Raw genomic sequence first — 23,252 nt, 5'->3', positions numbered from 1 at the left:
ACGCTGCTTATTGAAGCAATTGATTTGACTGCAGAGTCCAGGCTAGGTAGCAATTGTAACTCTCATTGAATAGTATAACTTTCATGAACTGGAAGTTTATGTACAATTGCAATTGCAGTTACTGTTGTGATTGTAATGCAGCTGTAAATGGTAATTAATTAGGAATAGGTTAGAATTAAAGCAGAAGCCCAGTCATTCTACATTCTACTACATTCAGGCCACTGTAGTCAGAAGAGGAGCTGTAGAAAAAGCACATCTGATTCATTGGATCTGGTTCCTCTGTGTGCAGAGAGCCAACAAATCTTAGTAATAGCAGCTGGTTAATATTGTCCTACATCTTCCTCCTCCCATTGTGTCCAGTAACAGCCTTGAACTGTCATTGCTCTGATTCTATCATTCAGGAAGCAGGAGGCAACTGCTGACAGCCAGTGAACCGTACTTGAGCGTCAGCACACCCTCAGGAAGCGGAAAAAGTGGAGCATGGCACAGCAGACACCTCGCTTCACCTGCTGTGCTTGGCCTCCTCCCCTTCATTTTTCCCTCCCCCATCTGGCACAGGATGATAAAAGATACAAGGAAGCAAAAGGGAATGGAAATGGCCTGAAAAGATGTGCCCAAGAGAAAGGCTGGACAAAGGGCACTATTTGTTTTTCTTTTTCCCTGCCTGATCCCAGCAGCCTGGGATGCAGTGCCCCTGCTTTCCAATGGCATTTGTCACTCACCTTCTTTCAGCTGCTCTTGAGTTTCATGTCACTCTGCTGGCTCAGAGCTTCTGGAGGCTGCTCTTCCCAGGCCCCTGGCAGCAGCTGTGCCTTGGCCCAGGCCCTCACAAGCAGTGGTGGAGATGAGCTTCTGTCTTGGGAACATTCTTCTGTTTGGTCTTTCACTGAAAAGAAAGTTTCTTCCTCTCTCTCCAGACTTTTTATTGTGCTGACTTTTACCTCCGCTATCAATTCCAGGAGGTTATTTTGGAATCTCAGTCTGTGTGAACTCTTACATGACATGACAGAGCTTCCAGGGCTGCCGGCCCCTGTCTTGCCGGTGTTTCAAGGATGGGCAGCCCTTGCAGACTGCAGGAGTCTGCACTCCAGTCTCCAGTTTCCCCCACAGCATGCAGGCCCAGTGTTTGTCTTTGCTCCTGGGCTCGCAGCCAGCACATATGCTCTTTGGCCAGGACCCAATATTGCTGGTTTTTGAGGACAGTCGTGGGAAAATTAAATTATCTGAGGATGCACAGCTTGCATGCGGAACACTGATCCTCACTGATCCACAGTGTTACTCACGTTCTGCTTTGGGAAATTTACTGTTTCAATTCAACACTTCAGCTTTGAACTGCTTCTGACCCTTGTTCTTGTGGGCTGGAATTCTCGACCTCAGTGATTCCATAAATACTCAGTCGACTTCTGAGGAGCACAGCTGTCTAATAAAAGGGAGAAATGCCTATCGCTCTGTGTTAGAACAGAGTTAATTTGGGTAGAAAAAAACAGAGAAGTAGGCAAAGCAATTTGCCTTGAAAACAAACCTCACAATCCCTTGTTTTCCACTTCAGGGTCTCTGGCTTCTCTTCTGCTGAGATTGATTTTAGGTATGTGAGGTTACTGTACCATTGATAGGACAAGAGCTAATGAGCACAGGTTACAATAAGACAAAATTCCAATTAAACATTAGGAAAAGAGATTTCCAGTGTGGCAGGCCTTAAGCACTGGAACAGGCTGCAACAGTACATGGACTAGAGCAAACTGATACATGGTGACTCTGCTCCAGAGGTTTTTTTCAACCTAAATTACCTTATGACATCATCAAATATAGATTTGATATTAGAGGCTGGATTTTATCTCTGATTACAAGTTTTCTTCCTGAAGAGATATGGCATCCTTCTTGAAAGAATGGACATTCTTTATTTTATTACAGAAAGACTCTAAACGTCATCTCCTTACATAGAACCCCTTTTGGAATCTTTCTCACTCTCAGCCTCTCTTTAATTTTGGTAGTTGCAGTGTAGTGGCACAGGAGCCAAGTACTGTTTGCAGTTGCTGGTAAATTTGTGTGAACTGGAGCCCATCTCCATACACAGGAATGTCATTTCCTCCTTCGTATCTGTCTCAGCTCAGGCCATCTGATCTGCACAGGCCCCTTGGCATGCTTTTGGATGGCAGTAAGTACTGTTGGAGCATCTGTTTTCTACATAAAGTTAGACTCAAAATGTGGGTAACTGAAGTTTCTCTTCAGCCCCAAGGTGCCTTTACCTGCTGTGACTGTGCAGTAAGCTCCCTTACAGAGTTACTTATTTAACACATTGTGAATCTGGTGCTTTTTCATAGTGTAGGCCAAGGGTTAAGTATTGCCCATTTGGAGCAGGATTCGACCTTCATTTTAGGTCTGTTTATGGCCTAAAGGCTGTCAAATATCCCTCTGTTAAACTGTGTGAAAATATTTGTTCAGCATTTTCAGTTGTGTTTGTGGATTCCTGATCTGGGAGATGTTTCTGGTTGCAGACTGATTTCTGTTTTCTCTTAAGATTTTGTCTCTTTGCCACATCCAATGCCAAGAAAAATGGAGGGTGAAAATGACTGATGACTTCCTTTCATTCCCAACATTGTCTTTAATAAAGACTGTCCTGTTGTTTTATTTTTGAAATTTGTGAGGAAGGGAGGGCATCAGAAAATACAATAACTAGTGTTGTTCAAGTTCCTTCAGTGTGAGAGTAGATAGGGTTTGGAAGAGTCTCCAGATTAGCAGAGCAATTTGGGACAGGAAAAACATAGTTGTAGTTGGATGAATGGATTCTTTACCTCAGCAAAACTGCTGTGGACAATGTTAAACCCTGGGTACTTTCCAGACTGACAGTCACAGTAAATGGTCAGAGACCGTTTTTGTCTCAGAGACACCTGCGAGGCGTGAGAATAAAAGAACCTGCAGTACCATTTTCACTGTTCTACTGACCTTACCATCCTTTATTTTCAATTAAATCTAAGAACCTCAGACAGTGATGCTTAACTTATCTCAAGTGCAGTAGTTTTTAAGCCATCAGCATACACAGCTGTAAGTTGTATGTGTCACAAAATACGTAGTTGAATATATTTTTATTTGGAACTGATGATGGTATTTTCCTTGATTACAGATGAAGAGGTAGAGTTGGAGTGCAGCCTTGACAGAGATACAAAGGACTACCGAAGAGTATATTGGGAAAGAGAGTTCAAACCTGTGGCAGAAAAACTTCTTGACAGAATTCAAAGCCATCACTCTTCCAGCTGAGTCTATCACTGCATTTTAATCGGTCGGGGGGTTTTTTGTTGGGTAAATTGTATATTTCTGATATACCTGTAAATTGCCATTGGTAAGCTTGTTGGAGAGCATGACTATTTTAAGAAAAAAGTCACAAAAGTCTGGCATTTATGTACTGGATGCTATCTTTGCAAGAGCTTGTATGAAATTATTGCATGTGTAATTATTTTTACAATATACTTGAGTTGATGAAGCTGCTGGTCAGTGTGACTTGTCTACTAATTGTTTCTTGACTGGAAAAATGGAACAAAAATATTTGCTGAACTTCTCATTTTTAAAAGGTAAGTTATGAGTGAGTACTTGGACCTCTGTGGTACCAAACATGCTGTGCAAATGAATGTTACGTGACAGGAGGCACATCTCACCTACAGCCTTTGACACACTTTTGCCTTAAGGAACTTCTGTGACAGAGAACCCTGGTGCTGTTGGGGCATTTTCCTGTGTTCCTTCATGAGCTTCACTCTTCAGATGGAACACTGTCGGTGGTCAGGGAAAGTCAGCTCCCTTTCTTGGGGAGATCCCCCTTCCTTCTGACATTGGGGGCTAAGGTCTAGGTATCCCAGCTAACCCAGCTGCTGCCTTGATGCTTGTGGGATGTGGGTCCAGCTGTGCTGGTCTTTCCTGAATTGGGACTTCACATCTTTAGGCAAAACACCCATATCCCTGATGTCAGAGAAGATTTTACCTTCTTTCAGTTGATCCCACACTCCCAGGAGCCGCCTGTGTGCCTCTACTTCTCAGATTCCTTGGCCAGCTGTCTCCCCTGAACCTGTGTCTCCATCTGTGGGGCCATAACAGGCCTCTCTCTCCCTTTTCCTCCTGACTGCTGCGGGTTTGTTTATCGCTGTTTTCATCCTTCCAGTGTGTAAAGTTCCCGCTTGGAGCCCATGGGCTAGCTCAGCAGGTGCATCACTGGCCTTGAGCATTAACAGCCCAGTTGGCCACAGAGAGCTTTACAGCCCTGACCCACTTCTCTTTTTCCTGACCTCAGATAACTCAGAATAAATGGCTGGGCAGGGGCTCCCATGGGTTAGCAGGAAAGGCTCCAGCCTGGCAATCCTGGGAGGGGCTGGAGGAATTTGTTGGGAGGCAGTGATTCAGAGCTCCCTCAGTGGCACTGTTCTCTCTACCTTTGGTAGTGCCCAGACTTCTACTTCCAGGTGAGGAGAGGCAGGGAGGAAGCCAGGAAGTAAAGTCATAGTAGAAGGGCAGCGAGACATTTTTCCTAGTTTAGATCCCCGCTTTTATGGGGCAGGGAAAGGGAGATTTTGTGGCCCAGGTTTTAGGAGTGGTGAGGAGGAAACTTCAGTGAAAGTGGTAACATTTGCTCCATTCTTTGTGTTTCAGCAGCTCAGGTGCTCCTTGTGCCCAGCAAAGCTCAGCCCTGCTTTGGGAGCTTGTGTGGTGGCAGCCTCTGTCACTGCAATCCACAGGAGAGGAGCGCTCAACATTCAGTGTGGTTTGGCTCCAGCACAGCTCTGTTCAGCTCAAAAATATCTCAATTATTATCCCTTCTTTTGCCATTTTAATTTTAGCTGAAGGGAAGATAAATGGCTTCAATGTCCCATTTGTTTCTGGGAGAAATGAATGGATTTGCTTTGAGAGAGTATTAAAGAAAGGATGATGGGTAAGTAGTCCCTGTGGGGAAGAAGCTGGAGGCATTTGTTCCTGGCATTTGTGTCACAGCAAGGCAGGCAAACACCCAGCTGTGCAGGGCAGGGTGGGGGTACTGGAAAAGGCCCCCGTGGCCAAGCCCTGTCACCAGGACTAATCAGAATTGACAAGGGCCGAGTCTCTGTCAGAAGGCAGCTAAAACTGATGGCTGGTTCAAGTCAAGGTGGTGCTTGGGCAATTAAGATTTGTTCAAATACAACACTAATTATGTCAGTTATTATTGATCAAACTGTAACCAAAGAGCCTGAAGTGCTGTGTCTGCAGCACTTCGCAGAGCTAGGGATCCGGGGGCAACCACTGTGTGTGAGCTCTGGCCTTTGTGCAGGAAGAAGCATGTTCAGAGGAGCTGGAGTGAGAAGAGAGGGCGGCACAGGACTCTTGAGCTCCCCTCTGATCGAGCTATACCAGCCTTTCTCTGGAGAAAAAGCTGTGAGTAGCAAGAAGCAGCCCCAGAATGCTGGATTTCAGGTGTGTTCTTATGGCATCATTTACCATTTGGGTATCTCTGCCACAGACCAATTGCAGAATTCTCTCATGTCCAGAAGCCCATTCCTCGGGGAGAGCTGCCAGCCCTGCAGCTGAGGTACTGAGAGGCTGCTGCACTTCCAGCCACGGGCTGGGGCTCTGCTGGAGCTGTCCTGGAGTACGGGGCGGGGAGTTGGCATTGTGCAGGTTGTAACTTGTGCTCTGATGGCAGCTGTGACCAGATGAAGCCACTCACACACAGATATGCTGCAGTGTTCACTGCTTGAAAAGTGAGAGGGCATTTGGATGTGGCTGGAGAGCAGAGGATGGAAAAGGCCAGTTTAGGTTTCTTGGAAAAATTCATGTCTACCCTTGACCTCAGAAAGCACCTGGAGACTCAAGCGCTGCAGAAACTGTTCAGACTGGAAAGGCACAGCTCAGCTATACAATGCCCTTAAGACAGGAAAGTTTTGCGCTGTTTTTGGAACATTAAAAATCCTGTATTTTCAGTTAAGAGGAAGCACCAGATGCTTCCTGTTAGTCACAATTTTTGACAGTTTATTAATCTTTCTCCCCTAGATCCTTTTAGATATTTTAGCTTCTTGGATTGTAAACTTAAAACTGTTCTCAGAAGGTTCTGTGGAAAGACAAACCAGTCTGAGCTGAGACCCAGACCAGAGGACAGAAATCAAACTGATTCTGCTTGTGGGCTTGGGAAAATCCATTTCACAGAATCACAGAAAATCATAGCAACAGGTGAGTTGGAAAGGACCCATCAGCATCATTGAGTCTAACTCCTGGCCCTGCACCAGATACCCCAAGAATCACACCTTGTGCCTGAGAGCTTTGTCCAAATGGGTGAAAATATCAGCAGTACAGAAAAGGTGTTCCCAGTACAGTTAGTGAAGCTCTAGCTCTGTTTTTAAACTTTTCCTCCTGCCATTTTAGACTCAGTTAAAAAATTCATGGCTCATGATTTTAGCTATGTTTGCTCAGTTACTGTTTCAAAAATTTTAAATGATCTTAGAACCAGTAAGAACAGAAGCTTAAAGTTAAACCACACAGAAACACCAAGAGAAAAAGTTGTTACCTTTATTTCAAAAATACCAGTAATACTGACAAATTTAAAAAGCAATTCACACTCATACAAAAGTATTCATGTGTTCTCCAAAACCACTGTATATTAAATGTCAGCATTTTAATCACATTTTGATTTACTAAAAATAGATGTTTTTTAGCCTAGTTATTTAAGCAACTGCAAAAATCATTAAGACCAGCGTTGGGCATGTAATACAGTAGGACTGTTTGGCAGTCTAGAACAACATTCCCACACCTTGTCCTAGCTCCTTTTTGGTTCATCTGTGAAAAGGAGGACAAGAAGCTACTCAACACTTAATGTAGGTAGATCTCTAAGAAGCTCTGAGGACTCCAGTCCCCTTCTTTCCATAGGAAGACCATTGCACTTCGGAGCTCACAAAATAATGCTGAACAAACATCCTGTTTTTAAGGCTAAACTAGTTGAGAAAATTGACTGCTATCTTTCAAATTATCAGTGTGGACAGAAGAGGTTTAGTTCTGATTAAACAGGGAATCTAAATAACAAGGCTTTTTTGAAACCACACGCAATAAAGGCTCAGACAATAGCAGTGCTCACTTTCACTTCTAGCTCAACTGGAACAGCCTGGGTCTGTTCACTCCACCTGCACAAATAGCAGCATCAAGATTTTCTAAAATTATTCTTGTAGGGAAAGCAAATGTCATCAAGTCCCAGTTCTTTTCGTGCTCCGGCTCCCGCAGTATTTGCCTTAACGCAAGATCTATGTATCTATGGTTTGCTATATTGCCACAAGTTCAGAGAACATCCCGGGCTGTCTAAAGCCAAAATACCATGAGCAGGCAGCACTTCTGCACAACCCTGTCTGTCAACTGCCAAGCGTTCGCTGCCCCGTGGCAGCAATGATATTCCAAACATGGAAATAGCTGAAACTAAAGGAGTTATGGCACAATGGGCATCTTAACGTATAGCTACTGTTGGTCCTGAGGCTTTGTATCTTCCTCTGCCATACTGCAGCTGCAGAACATTCCAACGTCGACAGGCAGCCAGAGACATCAGGTCATATAGCGAGTAATAGCTCTCAGAGCATAAAGTAGTTCGGCTTGCATCCGAGCTTCTACCAGAAGCAAATTTACATGGACCTTCAGGAGAGAGAAGAAGTCAGGCTTTAGCACGGTGCTCACCATCACACACTACAGCCCAAGGAAGCCTCGGGGCTGTGGGTGTTGTGCTGGTGCAGCAGCAGCAGCAGCAGCAGCAGCAGGGGAGCACTGTCCCTGTCACCACCAGGACCTAACTGTGGAGCTCACTGCGGGGTGCAGAGGAACCAATGCCACACCTGGTACTGTGGCACAGTGTGGCACTGGCTCACAGGCACACTTAGGCAGGGCCAGGGCCATAGGAAGAGGAAATCATCCCTTAGCACACCAGCTAGTTTAGCTGGAAAAAACAGACAAGCTTTCAAGCACACAAACCCTTCCTCAGCAGCACAATATGCACAGCTTGTTCAATTTTAATGAGGCTAATGATTAAAGGCAGAAGGGCAGTGAGTACCTGTGGAGCAGACAGGGGTGCTAACAAAGGCAGAGGTGGTGAGGACATTAGCCCCTGGGGACTGAGAAACACACAGGTAGCTACTTCCTGAACAGTACAGAGTGGTTGGCCAAGGTGAAGCACCAGAAAAACTCCCCAAGTGTCATAAATCTGCTTTCTCTACTGAGACACAGGTGCTCAGTAGCTACTGGAGGTGAGAATTTTAGTTCCCCAGATCATCTCCCCAATGCTTTTACTGCATTTCTTTGAGGATGAGATCAGAAACTTGGGGGGCGGGGGGGGGGGTGTAAGAGTATTTTCTCACTGACAGCAGGTTGCTGTGAGTTTGCTCTGGCATGTAAGGGTTGTGTGAGGTTTCATTTGCGTGATCTCTGTGAGGATGTATGGTTATTGCATTCAGCGACACGTATGTGAATGAGCCTTGCATTTTGATGGCTATGGAGATGCAAAGTTTTGGGCTTTAAAGAAAGATCTGTGTGCTTGGAAACCTTATCTACCACAGTTAGTCTAACCAAAACATAGGCAGTTATTTTACTTGAACAATCTTAAATCATTGTAGTTACAGGATCCTGCTTTAAGGGGTTTATCAAGAACTAGAGCCTCTAATGATACGAGCATTAATGATTTCTGCATCTTTCTGTTTCATCACTGACTTTAAATGAGGCCAAGAAATATCTTTCCAAAGAAAAAGTGAAGGATTAATGGATTTAATATGTGGGAGTTAACAGCAGGAAATGTGACTGGGAGGTGCAATTCAGACTGTAACCCAGCAGCAGACCTTTTAGGCTTTAGCAAAGAAACTGCTTTGAGGCTATCCATGCCAGAAGGACCAGGGGACTGGAAAGACCCTGGGCCAGCCAGAGAGCTGTTCCAGGTCTGCTGCTAAGGGGTGGATGGATCTTGCACCACTTCCAGCACCACTTCCAGCACCACTTGCCTCTCTGGGATACAGGCAGTACTGCCTGCAGTTGAGGTGAAGCTGTACCATGCTCATGTCTAACCCCCTGTACTGCTCAGAGCTTGCCAAGTCCTTGTCAGCTGTTAGCCAGCACACAGGCAGGAGGAAAGGGGAGATTATTTCAGCCTGGGAACACGACACTTCCCAGTGACTTCACTGTGAGCAGAACCCCAGGAGCATCAGCTAAAGCTTCAGCTATGTGGCTGTGGCTGTCAGGGAGACACGGATCTGGGGCCCATGGCTGTCCCTCAGCATGCACACAAACTGTACCTTCTCAGAGTGTTCAAACTGTCTCCAGAAGCTATCATACATTCTTTTTGTGGTCTTTTCAGGAGTGCAAACCACAGTCTTGATATAAACTTTAAAGCTGCGGTCCAGCAACTGATTAATTTCCCCATAGTCATAATCATCATATCTGTTTGGAATTGAAAGAAAAAACACTTTCATTTTCAAGCAGCAGTTATTTCACTTGCATTGTTTCTACGTTCCTATGGAAAAACACATTATTGGGTAAGTGTAGCACTAGTGGCCCTCCCCATAAACAAAAATGTATTTAAAAATACATGCATGTTTGCTTAAGAAATAGTTCTGGTTCAACTCAAGAAAGAAAAGCCAATGTGTTTAGAATAAAAACAGTGAAACTGACCTTATTCCAAACATACAATGAATATAGTTCCAAATAGCTCGTCTTAGCATTGAGGTATCCACATCTTTGTGCATGGCCATTGTGTTGTAAGTCAGATTATAAGCAATATGGAACTTCTCATCAAGTAGTTGTCCCACATCTGGATAAAGACGATTAACTAAGGAATAGCCATGGTCTTCCCAGGAATAATCCTTAGAATAAGTAAAAATGCAGAATGGAGCATTTCAGAAATGAACGTGTGAAGAGCCAGAGCTTTAATACAGATAGAGATCCAAGGGCAGATAATCCACTGGGGGTGGGGGTTGTTCATTGGCTGGCTTTGAGCCTCACCCACGGGGCAGTGAGAGCACAGCCATTTCCGGGTTTGGTATCTGGCACAATGAGCAGGTTGTTCCCCAAGCCTCCTGATGGCAGCCCCCAGCCTTTTACCTGAACACGAAAGGTGGGCACGTGCATTCCGTGTCTGGAGAAGTCTTTGTAACCATAGCTGGTATCCTCAAAGTGACGAGACACATCTCTTGTTGCTGCAGACTCTTCATCCTCTGTTAAAGTCAAACAGAATTTCACAGAATTTGGAAAGAACAAATTGGAAGTGTATAAGCAGAACTCCTGCAGAAGAATGGGTCTCCGTGCTTTTTAATCAAACACATTTTCACTAGACTACAGTGAGAGATTCTCTGGTACAACTCTGTGACGGCAGCTATGGTGTTCAGAGGCAACTCCATGAAAAACACACAGGTTGTTTCTTACAAACATCTTTCTCTCCCTTCTGTTGTTGTACTGCAGTCTTCAGCCTATGCCCTGAATCTTCTCCCCCTAACTCAAGAGGTCTGTAAAAATGTCAGGGGAGAAACTTGGTTTGAAACAGAGAACTTATTAAAAAAGAGACTTCTGAGACTTCCATGCCAAGTTTGTCTTAGAGGAAATTGCATTGAAGAGCCCACGACAACCCTAAACTTCTAATAAATTAAGTATTGGCTCTCAGTCATCTGAAAAGTATCGTTTCATACACTTAAACAGCAAAGCATGTCAAGTGTCTTGTTTTTACAGTGTCTTGCAAGATGCTTACATCTCCTGTGAAACTTCTAAAACTCTCAAGAGAGAGATTCCATTTCTTCTGGAGATTTCTGTGAAGCACAATATTGGTCAGAGAGTGTTATGGTGTGTCTGCGAGCAGCCACAAATCTCGGCACTACTTTGCTTTTAAGTGTTCCTGGAAGAAAACAAGGCATTCCTAATCTTGATTCCTTCAAAGAAATTATAATGTTTGTGAGACATCCAATAGCACTTCTTTCCCCTTTCACAGGAGTATTTCTTCAAATAATTTGAAAAAGTCTTAATAAATACATATACAGACTACATCTGCACTACCTGAAGAGCACACAAACATGCTTTCTCTCTTCTCTCTTTCAAAACGCGTGGCCATCTCTTCTTGGCTGGCTTCCTCTTCATCTCTGCACTCCTGCAGCTGCTTCATTTTCTCCATAAGAGCTTCAACTTCACAGACAGACTCTGTAGACTAAAAAGAAGAGAAAGATGTTTCATTTTCATGCAACAGGAGCTGACAATGATGGCAGAAATTGCCAAGCCAGAAAGTTTAAACATAGCTGAAGTCCTTTACATCTTTAAATACAGATTTTTCAAGGAACACAGTTTTTGAAAGAAACCTGTACTGACCCAATGGTTTACATTTAGTCATCATCTTTTCCCAATTAAATCCCTGGTATTTTTAGCATGATTTAAAAATCACAGCACTTTGGAACTAGTTGTTCTCACTCTAAAATTAGTTTCTCTTAGTCTAAATGTTCAGCAACAAAAAAACAAGGAGCTGTAACAGAAATTCTGATAGAGGAAGTAACAACGATTTACCACCCAACTGTATTTTTCCCCTCCTCTGCACACAGAGAAGAAACATTGAAGGAAAAAGGAAGGGTCAGTACAAATGCAGACTTAACGAAGCCTCAAAAGAAAGCCACTGCAAGATAATCGTCTTTCACAACAGCTGTTTTAATACAGGAATTCAGTAACTGATCTTGTAAACCTTCATCAGCACCAAAGTGAAGTAAAAGAATCTTTCATTTATACAGTTCTGCCCCTTTCCTCCCTGCCTTTTGCAGTTTGCCCCTTCAGAGAGCCAGCACGCTCCATCAAACTAATTTAAATGCCACCCACACCACTGCAGTAAAATATCACAGGCAAGGATCTTGCAGTGAGAACACCCTCATGGCTGTTCTTAAACCAACACTTAGTTCATATCATGCTTTTCACCAAAGGAAAACAAGCCCAGATCAGCATAACTGCTGCAGGCAGGAGAGAGTGTTTTAAAGAGAGTCACAAAGTTGTGAATGATCTGTTAAGAATGATCTGTTGTGTGATGTGTGACAAACACCTCAAGGCAAAAAAGTCAGAGCCTGGAATTAAAGGAAGAGCCAACTTTCCACTACACTGATGAAAAATGCATTCCTGGCCACTGCTGCTCAGGACACATGTCGTGAACTAGCTGAGGCTGGGACTCATCTCAGTTCACCTTTATGAATAACAGGCAGAAAAAAAAGACAACAGAGATTGTGCTTGTTTCTCCCTTTGGTAGCTTTCCCCAGCTTCCCAGTATCAGTTCAGCTCCTCCTAAATGCATTTTTTCAATACCCACATCTGGATTAGGCTCATCAATTCCACTCTCAAACAATGAAAAGAGACAGGCACCCTCCACATATTAAGTTTACAAAGAAACGACTACTATTGGAAGAGATTGATTAGTTCAGACAGACACTTACTGGAATAATTCCAGCTGGGCTGGCATGGATTTCGTCCACCCCGTGGTAACCATTTGTTATATCACATATGCAATAGTTACTGACAGAGGGGGGCCTGAAGGTGTGACCCCCTTCACAGTCGATCTCTGGGCTGATCCCACAGCCAAATGTGAAGGAAGCAAGGGAGTGGTAGTGTGTAAGGAGAACGACTGCATGGATCAGCTCTGCCAGGGACCAGCTGTTCTCTTCAGTCTTCAAAAGTTGCTTTAAAAATAATGCAAGACAAAAGTATTAAAGTAATTCATTTGACCCCATCTTAATGCAGTTTTATCAAGACATTTCTTTGCCAGGTAAAATTATTTTTCCAACATCCAAACGTGCTTCCTAACTCTCTGTTGCCATTAGTATGATCAGTGACCTGTTACCAGGTGACCTGCCAGATGCAGACCTGCATGGTTAAGCCACAAAGGACACAACTTCTCTCTCTGTCCCTGGGCAATTGAGTAAGTTGGGGTTTCTCTTTTGCACCATGTGGTTTCTATTGAGGCTATACTGACTTGCATTGAATTTTCACACCTCTAATGAAGATGCAACCACAACTGTTGCATGTCTGTTCAAATGGGCTTTACAGCATCAGAAAACCCAGGCAACTGCTTGCAGATCAGCTGTGTAAAAGCCTGGCAGCAGGGCCAGGCTCCCTCCATCTTGTCCCTGTGGGTGGAATGCTCTAGATTCAACAAGAAGCTTCAAACCCCAACTTCCCCTTCAGGCAGGAAAGTGTGGGAGGTTTGGGGCCTTCTGGCAGAGCGTGTGCCCGCCCCCCCGGCCCCCAGCTGGACCTGCCACTACCTCTCACCAGGCCAGGCAGCACCGAGGCAGCACCGAGGAAGTCCCAGCACCGAGCTGGGTAGTGCTCCTTGCTGTGGGCACAGAGGAGAGCAGAAGGGGTGGAAGAAGCAGCCCCTTGGTGGTTTGTTGGTGCTGCAGTCCTGGCTGTCCTGTACCACCACCACTCTCCTGTGGGCAGCTCTGCCCACCTGCTCCCTCCCCATCCCAGCCTGAAAACTCAGCATTTGAACTGGCAGCAAGCCAGACAGAAATGCGGTGGCTGGTGTTCTGCCTGACTTCTGGCAGCATCTCAGAAACACCTGGGGGTTCTGGCTACTGAAAGCACACAGCTTGAGGAGGGAGGTGCACACCTGAGCACACTGTCATTGCACCAACAGAATTCCAACATGACAGGGAAGTTTCAGCGTGTTGCAAACTAAATTTGTTACTCAGTTAAGATCAGTTATGATCCTGTTAGTTTTACACAACAGGGCACAAGTGATACTATATCATGCAGTGATGTAACACTGAAATCAAAGTCTTTTGAACATCTTTCACCCTGACTGGTTCTGAACCCCAAGAATTTGTGATTGCTTTATAGAAAAAAGGGGACATTCACATTACTCCATGAAAGACCTACCTCGATATGTTCCTTGGTGATAAGCCAGGGTCGGTGAGCCAACATTTTGTTCAATTCTCCTAAATTTTGCAATTTTTGAGGTGCATTTTCCAGACCATTCAGCCATTTAGGGTCTCCACCAACATGAAGGAAGTCATTCACATGGAGGTTAACAAGGTAAGAACACTGATGTCGTGCTGCAGCCTAGAAAGGAAAACAGTGTGATACAGAAAACAATTAGGGAAAGTTAGTACTTTATGACAAATACCATAAGTCATCATTTCCTCGAAACATCCAGTAAGACGACTTGCACTAACAAAGACTCAAGTAAAAAAAGATTTCTGAGATTGACACATCAGCTTGTTTTGATTATTGTTCTCACAACATAAATATCGCTTGTTCATACACACCATCATTATACTAGCTACAGGTGCGACATGCCTATATCCAGGGAGAAACACCGGCATGGATTTATTACATGTCCTGAAGCAAGTAATCCATACTGCATCGTACTCCCCAGGGGGAAGAAGCTGTCTCTAGCTGCATCTTTACCACCAACAATCAAAAGCAGGTTTTAGATTGCATATGGCAAGAGAGACTGTGGGCAGCTTCTCAGCAAAGAAAGGCACAGTATCATTTACTCCAACACTTTCTACATCAAATTAAGACACAGCACAAAACTTTAATTCCACTTCAGCAAGCAAAGATCACTGAACTGGCAGATTAAAAATTAGGAATCAACCGCTTTTGGCAGAAAATTTGTTTAGAATTTACATACTCAGAAATGCATGATGGGACCAACTACTGAGTTAGAGAGGGGTCTATGTGACAGGACACACACATACAAAAACAAGCTTTCTTGAGAAACAGTTTCTAATACACGAGGGAAGCCAATAATTTGTCTCATTTCTGTAGCATGCTTTTCCCCTCTTTCTCACAGTCCTAACACATCAATGAACATAGAGTGCTGCTCTTCTGAAACCATCTTTAGGCAGACATCAGCAAACCTACTCTGCTTTTCCCTTAGCTGCTGGTGAAATGCCTTTCAGCCAGAAGTGCAAAACACGGTGACAGCTGCTCTCAGACAGGACTGGAGCCGCGGGCAGCGTGGCGCTTTCTGCCTGGTGCCTACCATTATCCCGATGTAGTGCCGGTAATGGAGCGGGAGCGGGCCGTCCATCTGCAGGAGATAGTGCTGAGTTTTTAGAAAGCTTTCCAGATACTGCGGGTGGAAAACCATCACCAAGGTGACGTTGTCCAGTCGGCCCAGCGTGGCAAAAGACTCTGCAAACAGTGTGTGCATTGTGGCGTCCTCCTTTCCCACCTGAATTGTCTGATTGGAGAGAAAGAGCAATGAGCAATACTGTCCAAGTACCACCAATAAAATAGAAATAAATATATTATGACAGCACCCAGAGGCCCCAAGTGAAAGGAATTATACTGTAAATCTATTAATGGCGTTAAATCAGTGCACATAGGGCACATTAAATCCCTGTAATACCTCTCATTTAGGAGATCACAAGTGGTTATATCAGCAAAAGGAGATTTTTGGCTTTAGTCTCTCTCTAATACAACACTGCCTTCTCATTTTTATATGTGTCACCTCACCTTCACTTTCTTGAATACCCCACGCTGGTCTTGGTTTATTATAACAAAAAGCTAATCGAATCATCACTTTTACTAAGTGAAAAAAACGAAAGAATTAAAAAGCTAGCTAAGATGACAAGAAAGAAAAAGGGGAAATTGAAAAAGACTAAAATTCCTAGAAAACCACAGGCACATTAGCAACTTTTCCTCTGCTCCAAATTCTCTTACCAGATGATCAAGGGAGAAGCAGCAGAAATGCTCATCCACAGCACTCTGAAGCTCCTCAGATTCCCCAGAGTGGTAGAGGCAGCTCAAGAAAAAGCAATCCCAGAGCAGAGGGGCAGGTACCTTGTGGACCAGTAGGAAATTACATCCGGATGTTCACAAGGAAATGGTATTGGGTTTCTCTCATGCTAGATAGCAGCATGGGAGGGGTCAGAACTATTCCAAAGCTCCCCAAGGCTCTCACTGTTCTGTACGCTAGTACTGTGGCCAAAGTCTCAGGACTGAATGTGATCACTACTGAAAATGTTTTGCAGATCAGCAGCTGTCCTGAAACCAGTGTGGGCTACTACTAAAATGATGTTCCTTAAAAGCATAAAGTTCACTATGTACTTGAAAACACTACCACACCTCCTTCTCAGGGATGAATCTGCTTGGTCCGTGTCCCAGTGGTCTAGGAATTCTTATTCCAAGTTCCTAGAAAAGAAAATTACACCACCTCAGCATTGAGTTATAAACAGCTTTTTAGCTGTGGTTGCAAGGAAGAAAAGAGTTCTCCATTCAGAGCTGGGCTTATTTGGGTACTTGTGGTACTCTTGCACGGGGACTTTTACTAGTACTGTTTGTACAAATGCAAATCATTTTTTTTATACAAGTGCTTTATAATTAGCTGTGCTTGTTTACAGCACACTGCCCCACTCCAGCAACAAAAAATTCAACAACAAAGGCCCTGTCGACCAAAGAAAACACACACAAATTTATATGCATGCACACACACACACATACACAAACACACTAGAGCCTGGTTCACAGAAAATTCTGCATAAAGCATATTTTGGCAGGGTGTCCAGGACAAGGAGTTCCGAACATGCCGGCTGCTGTGTGGTTATGCCACTGATACAAAACGAGGCTGCTGTGTGTGTGTACATCCGCAGTTCGCCAGCACACAACACCCTGTGCATCTGTCAGGAAATGAAACAGCTGTAACCCTAATCAGATTTCTTCTTCCCAACCTCAAAGAGCACTTAAACTGCTGAAAGTACCTGATGTACATTTGCATCTGCTTTCTTTTCAAGATAGGATAAAAAGCTATTCACATTTGCAGGGAAGGAGGGAAGGAGGGGAATTTGCTCCATCAGAACAACAGGAGCTACGGCCTTGCACCCACTTGTGTGGATGTGTTGCCTTGCAGGTAAGGTGGAGGCTGGATAACCCTGGCAGTTCACTACTTGTCCTCTCTCCTTCAGCTGGATGTTGTTTTCTAACAGGTCAATGGCACCCTGGGCCTTTCCTGCAGCCAAGGGGCAAATACATAGAAGATTTGAGCGCATTTATGTCCTGGCCATTAACACTGTTCCCTCTGAAGATGGGTGCTGTGCGTTCCAGGGCAGTCTCTCTATTTTTAGCACAGAGCAGCTCCCTGAGAAGGCACAGCAGGTTCCAGGGATGAGGTACCAAAGCTGGCCAGGGCCTCACCTCACACCTTCACACATGTCCCCCATGCCATCGCTGCAAAGGCTCCCTCTGCCACATGTGCGGCACTCGCTGCAAACCAGCTCTCCTGAGGGGATTACTCCCCAGCGAGCAGCTTGGCTTCCCCAGGAAGCACGGGAGCCCTGCCAGCTGATGGCATGGCACTCTTACAGATGGAGGGAGACCTGGGATTAAAGCTGAGGATGGAGCTGAGGGCTAAACACTAGGCATTATATAAACAAATGGTTTGGGCTCCTTACCTGTACCCTCTTTCCCAACCATCTTTTAGAACATATCCATAGCCTCTGTTCCATAACCAAACCCACCCATTTCATGACTATACCAACTTCGCCCAAGTTCTCAGGCAGGATTAGATGAATAAATACCAGGCACTGAACCAGTTCAGGCCACACAGAGCACACAGAGCAGAGGGACACCTTCAGCTGGTTTAGACCTCGAGAGCAGATGATGCTCCAAGAGCTGCCTGCCAAATGCAGTTGTTAACTTCAACATATTTTCCCCACATAGGTAAAGGCTGTTATGAACATGCAATACTGGTTGCACTCACTACTGCACTTTTTCTCTCTTTAGCTGAGGTTTCTATCTGCAGTACAGAGTTCACTGTACGAGAAGCAATTTTATTAATCAGTTACTGTTTCCTGAACTTTCCCCTAAGATTCAAAAACAGCTTCAGAGAGCTGGAAACGATGAGTGCAGGCCTAAGTGGCAACTACCAAACTCTTCAGACTCTGACAGTCTCCTTAAATCCTAAAGTCAGATGCCTTCATTTCTCAAGTCCTACTTGGATAAAGTAAGATCAAAGGGTACCTCTTACAAACAGGCTTTTCACTTTTTCCCCTCAGTGTAGCTTATTTCCTGCCATGGGTCCCAACACACACAAGCAAATTTTGCCTGTCAGCCAAGCAATGCCACTTGTAGGATGGAATTTATCAGCATCTCTCTTAAAAACTTCAGCAGAGCTTCTTATCTTGGCTATAACTACACTAGAGAAACATCTTATAGCCAAACAACAGCAAGCAAAAAGGGAGATCATTTAAACTGTAAGCAGCATTTAATTTAGCAGATGTCTGCAGTTTGCCAGATCAAGCCTCCAATACAAATACTTTGAAGTTTAATTCTCAAACAAGTGTTTTTCAGTCTTTCCTTTTCCCAGAACAGTTAGAGAAAGGAAAAAAAAAAATCCAGATTTAAGAACCTGAGATCAGCAGACTGCTAATGTATTTTGCTTCACAATCTAAAATACATCACAATCAATATATTTCTGTTTTTTAAAGCATACAGAGGTCAAACACAGCACATAACAGGTTACATTACTCAACTATCCAAACCCTCCCTGCAAAGTGACTTAAGAGGTTTTTTTTTAACAATTAAATAAGTTGCTTTGTTTTCCAGCAGGAGAGGGATCATCTCCCCGATATAATGGCACCAGCCTAGTACTTGAGAAGCCTGGGGTCAAGGCTCTGCTGTGGCAGACACATAACAAAGGATTTGTGAAGATGAGCTTGTTTCCCAGCTACAAAATGGAAGTTTCTTCCAGAGGGTGCTGAGAACAGAAGCAACTTGCCATGAGGGGCACGCTTAACACAGTCATGAGAGTTGTGTAAAATCTGACCCATTAGAGAAGCCTTTTGAAAACTTGTTCTTCAGTTACAAGCTATGGCAGACCTTTTAAAAACTATTTTCCTCTCTTTTCCAGAAGCAGCATTTAATGAAGTTCTCCTAGGACTTCAGAAATAGCTGCGTGCTTCCAGCATTTCAAATTCCCGATAACACAGTAATAATTTTCACAACAGTCCTAGTGAATCTCTTCTTTGTCCTGAACGTATTTCTATGCTTCATGATATCCTTCACTAAACCTTCATCATCCAAATACACTCAACTCAGGGAGCAACACTCTCCCTCTCGAAGGCAAGACCTGCATCCTGACCAGACACACCACTGCATCTCTCTCCTGCACATTTCTCTTAAAGCACCATCTCACCTGAAGCACCAACAAGCACCTGGTGAAGCAGCTGTGTCTAGGACAAGCAGCAGCTGGAAAAAAAGCCTGTATTCCCTTTGGTTATTCCAAAATTATAAGCAACTTTCATGCTATTCCAGGCCACAGAATTACACACCAAAGTGACCTACTTAGTGACACATTCTCTGCATCAAACTTCTCCTGGCTCCTTTCCTCCTGTTTGTCAATCTCACCACACCACTTTCATTCAGTCTAGAAACTCTGCAGCTGAATACAGCTCAAAGCTCAGCAGAAAGCCAACCACAACTGAGGCTTTAGGTGCAAATAAATAATAACAATAACAATAATAACAATAATGATGATGCATCAGACGCACTCCATCTTCAAAGCCAGAACATAAAACTCAAGTGACTGCAAAGCTGAGCACCAAGATTTCACCCTCAACACCCAGAAGCTCAAGCTAATGGAAGGAGGTAGGCCTTGCTGGGTAGCAATCCACTCCACTGCTCACGTTCCAGATATACCAGACAGAAAAGCAAGACTTTAGCCACGTAAATGCTGTATTGCTGTGTTGTCAGAGACAACCTCAAAAAACACAGAAAAGCCTCCTCTTCCCCCTTATATAATGTAACTTGTATTTCTGTACAGCCACTATTGTTATTTCCATGGGAACTATGCTCACCAGGTACCTATCATTTCTCAGTCTACACATCCCTCACCACTGCCATATCAGCCCAGCATCATATCTCATCCATTTATATAATGCAAGATTCCTGTGAGGTAGGACAAATACATTATCTCCCATCTAGGAGAAAAAAATCCCTGAGAAATGGAAAAGCTACACATCTTAGAGAAGCTGCTATGGGAGACTGGTGGCTTGAAGCTGAGATCTCTCAAGTCACAGGCTAATGTCCTTAACCATCAGACTGTTCAGAGACTTCTCAGCCAGGAAATGCTTTATGCAAATTTACACCAAGAAACAGCACTGCAGAGCTGAGACAGAAAAGTTAATGAGACATGTCTGCAAGCTTAATTATATACTTCCCAGTTACCACTCACTCTGACCAGTCTGGCTCATTTAGCACATCCAACTTCACAAGGACAACCAGACCAAAAGTCTGTACTGCCTGCACATACATGCTCAGGGAAGACCATTCTAAAGCCTCAAACGTGTAAATTCACACAACTTGGAGCTTTTCTGTATCTTACAGCTGTCAATCCAGCCCAATTTTTAGGAAGCTTTTCAAAGGAACATAATTTCTGTCAAATTTATGTAAAAGGCTGAGATAAAAAATTGAACTGCAATTGTATAGAAGAGGTTTGTAAATACTTAAAGTACAACACACATTACCTCTGTTAGCAATAGCACATTGTCCGCTTTGGTTCTGAATCTCTTTAAAATGGATATTAAAAAAAAAAAAGTCACAGTCTAAGCAGAAACCCAGTACCAGAAATTTCAGCTAAGAACACTGAAAACAGAACTAAGCTACAAGCCAGGCCACAGAGCCTCTAGAAAAGGAACAGTTATCTAACCTAAGCTACAGTTCTTCCTCCATTGTACACCTAAAATGCTTTTTCAGATCCTTGCTGGTCCCTCACTATTGGCTCCTTGCAGCTAGAGCTCTGTCCCTTATCACAAAACCTCTTCCAAAACTCAATGGTAGTTTTGTCCAGTGATTCTGGGGACTGTTACCAAACTGCTAATTTTCAGTCATTCGGGACTGATGAGCTATGATCCACAATGCTCACTCACACTGCTTCCCTGGTGTTAGCACAGAGAGTCATTTTGCTCCCCTCAAGTACAGTCAGTACCACTATCAAGCCTACCAGATTTGTATCTACCAGAAAGACTTATTTACATACTTACTTAGGCCTTCTCTAAATGGCAAAGGGAACATTTTATCATAGACAAGCCGCAGGCAAAGTAAAATTATAATTATCAATTTACTTCTCTGAACTAAATTTAAATTAACGTCTTTATCTGAATCATCTATGTCCTGATTAAGCACTACGTGCTGCTAGGTTTAAACAAAATTATATGAAAATCACACCCCATAATACAATATAAAACAATCTAATGTAATGAACCAGAGAAAGGAAATGAGATTGAGGCGAAGCTTTTGGAGGTAACATTTTCCTAGACAACCAGTCATCATTTCATATAATCTAAGGGCTTTCCTACCCAAGCTTAGGGTTAAGAAAGGCACAATGAGCTTTGAGTTAAAAACTATTCAACACAATCTCTGCTACTCTATCAATTCTACTACAAGGAGTAGAATTAACTCCGCCAGCATACCAGTGATGAAAATTCAGCTTAGTATAATACGATGAGCATTTGAAGCATGGGCATTAAAAATACCCATTTAGGGCTTTATAAGCTTACAGGATGAAATGCCCCTAAGCATGTAAGTGTCCAAGAAGGCTGTGCAGCATTTCCAAGGGAGACTTGGCACTTACCAGTCTAAGAGGCTTCATGCTGCTGCTGCTGCTGCTGTGCTCACTGTGAACTGTCTGGTTCCTACTTCCCTTTTAAAGGCCACCGAGCAAAACCCCACTGGTGGTGACACTGAGGCTACAAATGGAGTTTGCACGATTAGGAAGTTAACAACCAGGGCTGGCACAACTGGCCCCACAGGACAAGCTGTCCCTAAGCTGATACATACTCAGCCTAAAAACTGTATTTTCAGTTCTGCTAAATGCAGTAGCTACTGTAATTTCCATACTGGACAGAAAACTTTTAGGAAAGACGGAATTAAGAACAAAGAGTGGTGATTAAATATAGCTCTTTTCCTACGCACAGAGAAATCCTACATCTTTTCTAAATGCTTGGTTATGCAGAGCTGGCCGTTTTTTCTTTTTTATTTGTTTACTTAATTCCAAAGTAGCTGCAGTTGTTGTGGCTTTCCCAAACAAACAATGATTCACCTTAAAATGACAGAAAAAAAAATATCCTAAAAATGCTCATGTACTACAAATTTTTGCCCTGGTTCCATTTGCTGGGTATGCCAGACTGTCATTTAGCTGAAGCAACAGACATGTCTCTACTTGTAGGGATTCAAAGAAGTGGGAACAAGTACTCCCCCTCTGTTACAAAGCACTTTGTTACACAGGCCTACCACTCTTCACTGGAATTAGAGCATGGCAAATGCTGAACTGCTCCTCTTTCATATAGAATATGTTGTTCTTCCATGAATTTAAAGGCATAAATTACTTTAATTTCATTATCATTTCTCTGAATGTCTAAAGGTCCTTTGAAATACCTGATGTCAAAAACATCCCCATCTAGTTTATGTGACTTGATTCAAGACAGAAATCAAGGCAGGGGAGAGTGTGTCCAAGATCACACACCTTGTTCACAATGGCAGGAATAAAAGCAAAGCCCAGACTCCTGCCTCCATCTCTAGCACCTCTTCTCTGGTCATTTTCTACAACTGAGTGGTACAAGCAGGTCCAGCTGCAGTAGTCTAAAGATGCCTGCTTTTGTGCTGCCTACTCTTCCTCAGCATTAACAGCTCTTCCTGAAGTGGTTTTGTGACACAACTGCCTAGAGTCCACAACCCAATTTACTTTTGATATGAGCTCACTGAAACTGAGGCTGAGTTTCAATGATCAGTGCCTAGCTTTTTTTTAATATGGCACTTCTGTAATGAAACAGAACGCATTAAAGGGCAAAGGATTTCGAATGAATGCCTGCAATCTCCCTGCTGTAAACACTACTTCAATACCAATAAATTGGTGACACAGAAGGAAGCAGTCTAAACGTGACAGTAACCATTTGCATTACATACACTGTACTGCTGGATTGCGTCAAAGTAAAGCATATATCCATACACACGTATCCGTATGTATCCATGAAGTACTGGATTACCCTAAATCAGAAAAACACAAAACAGGTTCTGCGGCAACCTACATCAGTTCTAAAGATTTAAAAATTTCCTTTAAAAGAAGAATCTTAACGTGGTAACACTAAGAAATTTACAAGAGATACAAATCAGCAAGTTTATTCCTGCTCAAAATAATGCCCTTGACTTGCATTCGTTTATAATTACAGCCCGCTCTTCTCCATGAGAAACACAAAACCAGCCTTACTGTTTCAAAATGACAATCCAAATCTATGCAAGAACGCCGTAAACGCCGGGCAATTCCGAGGGAA

At 43.5% G+C, this 23,252-nt stretch overlaps 2 protein-coding genes across 12 annotated transcripts in view; one reads left to right on the top strand and one right to left on the bottom strand.

Moving 5' to 3' along the window:
• Nucleotides 1-3,474, top strand: part of ARMC2 (armadillo repeat containing 2) — a 62,683-nt gene extending 59,209 nt beyond the window's left edge. For all 10 annotated transcript variants that reach the window (XM_066179446.1, XM_066179443.1, XM_066179441.1 and 7 more), the window contains one exon: nt 3,122-3,474. In XM_066179446.1, the coding sequence (XP_066035543.1) occupies nt 3,122-3,255 (134 nt within the window). In that variant the 3' untranslated portion in view covers nt 3,256-3,474. The remainder of the gene's footprint in view (nt 1-3,121) is intronic.
• Nucleotides 3,475-6,502: 3,028 nt separating this feature from the next.
• SESN1 (sestrin 1) overlaps nt 6,503-23,252 on the bottom strand; it is an 81,048-nt gene continuing 64,298 nt past the window's right edge. For both annotated transcript variants that reach the window (XM_066179437.1, XM_066179438.1), the window contains exons 2-10: nt 16,057-16,122; nt 14,969-15,169; nt 13,858-14,040; nt 12,411-12,653; nt 11,008-11,155; nt 10,066-10,178; nt 9,637-9,827; nt 9,261-9,405; nt 6,503-7,620 (exon numbers count right to left, since the gene is read on the bottom strand). In XM_066179437.1, the coding sequence (XP_066035534.1) occupies nt 7,534-7,620; nt 9,261-9,405; nt 9,637-9,827; nt 10,066-10,178; nt 11,008-11,155; nt 12,411-12,653; nt 13,858-14,040; nt 14,969-15,169; nt 16,057-16,122 (1,377 nt within the window). In that variant the 3' untranslated portion in view covers nt 6,503-7,533. The remainder of the gene's footprint in view (nt 7,621-9,260; nt 9,406-9,636; nt 9,828-10,065; nt 10,179-11,007; nt 11,156-12,410; nt 12,654-13,857; nt 14,041-14,968; nt 15,170-16,056; nt 16,123-23,252) is intronic.

Source organism: Chamaea fasciata, unplaced genomic scaffold, assembly GCF_029207755.1.
Source record: "Chamaea fasciata isolate MVZ Bird 193981 ecotype frontalis unplaced genomic scaffold, bChaFas1.0.hap1 SCAF_3, whole genome shotgun sequence".
Taxonomy (NCBI): Eukaryota; Metazoa; Chordata; class Aves; order Passeriformes; family Sylviidae; genus Chamaea; species Chamaea fasciata.
The sequence above is the reverse complement of the archived record's forward strand: the minus strand, read 5'-3'. Positions and strand labels throughout refer to the sequence as shown.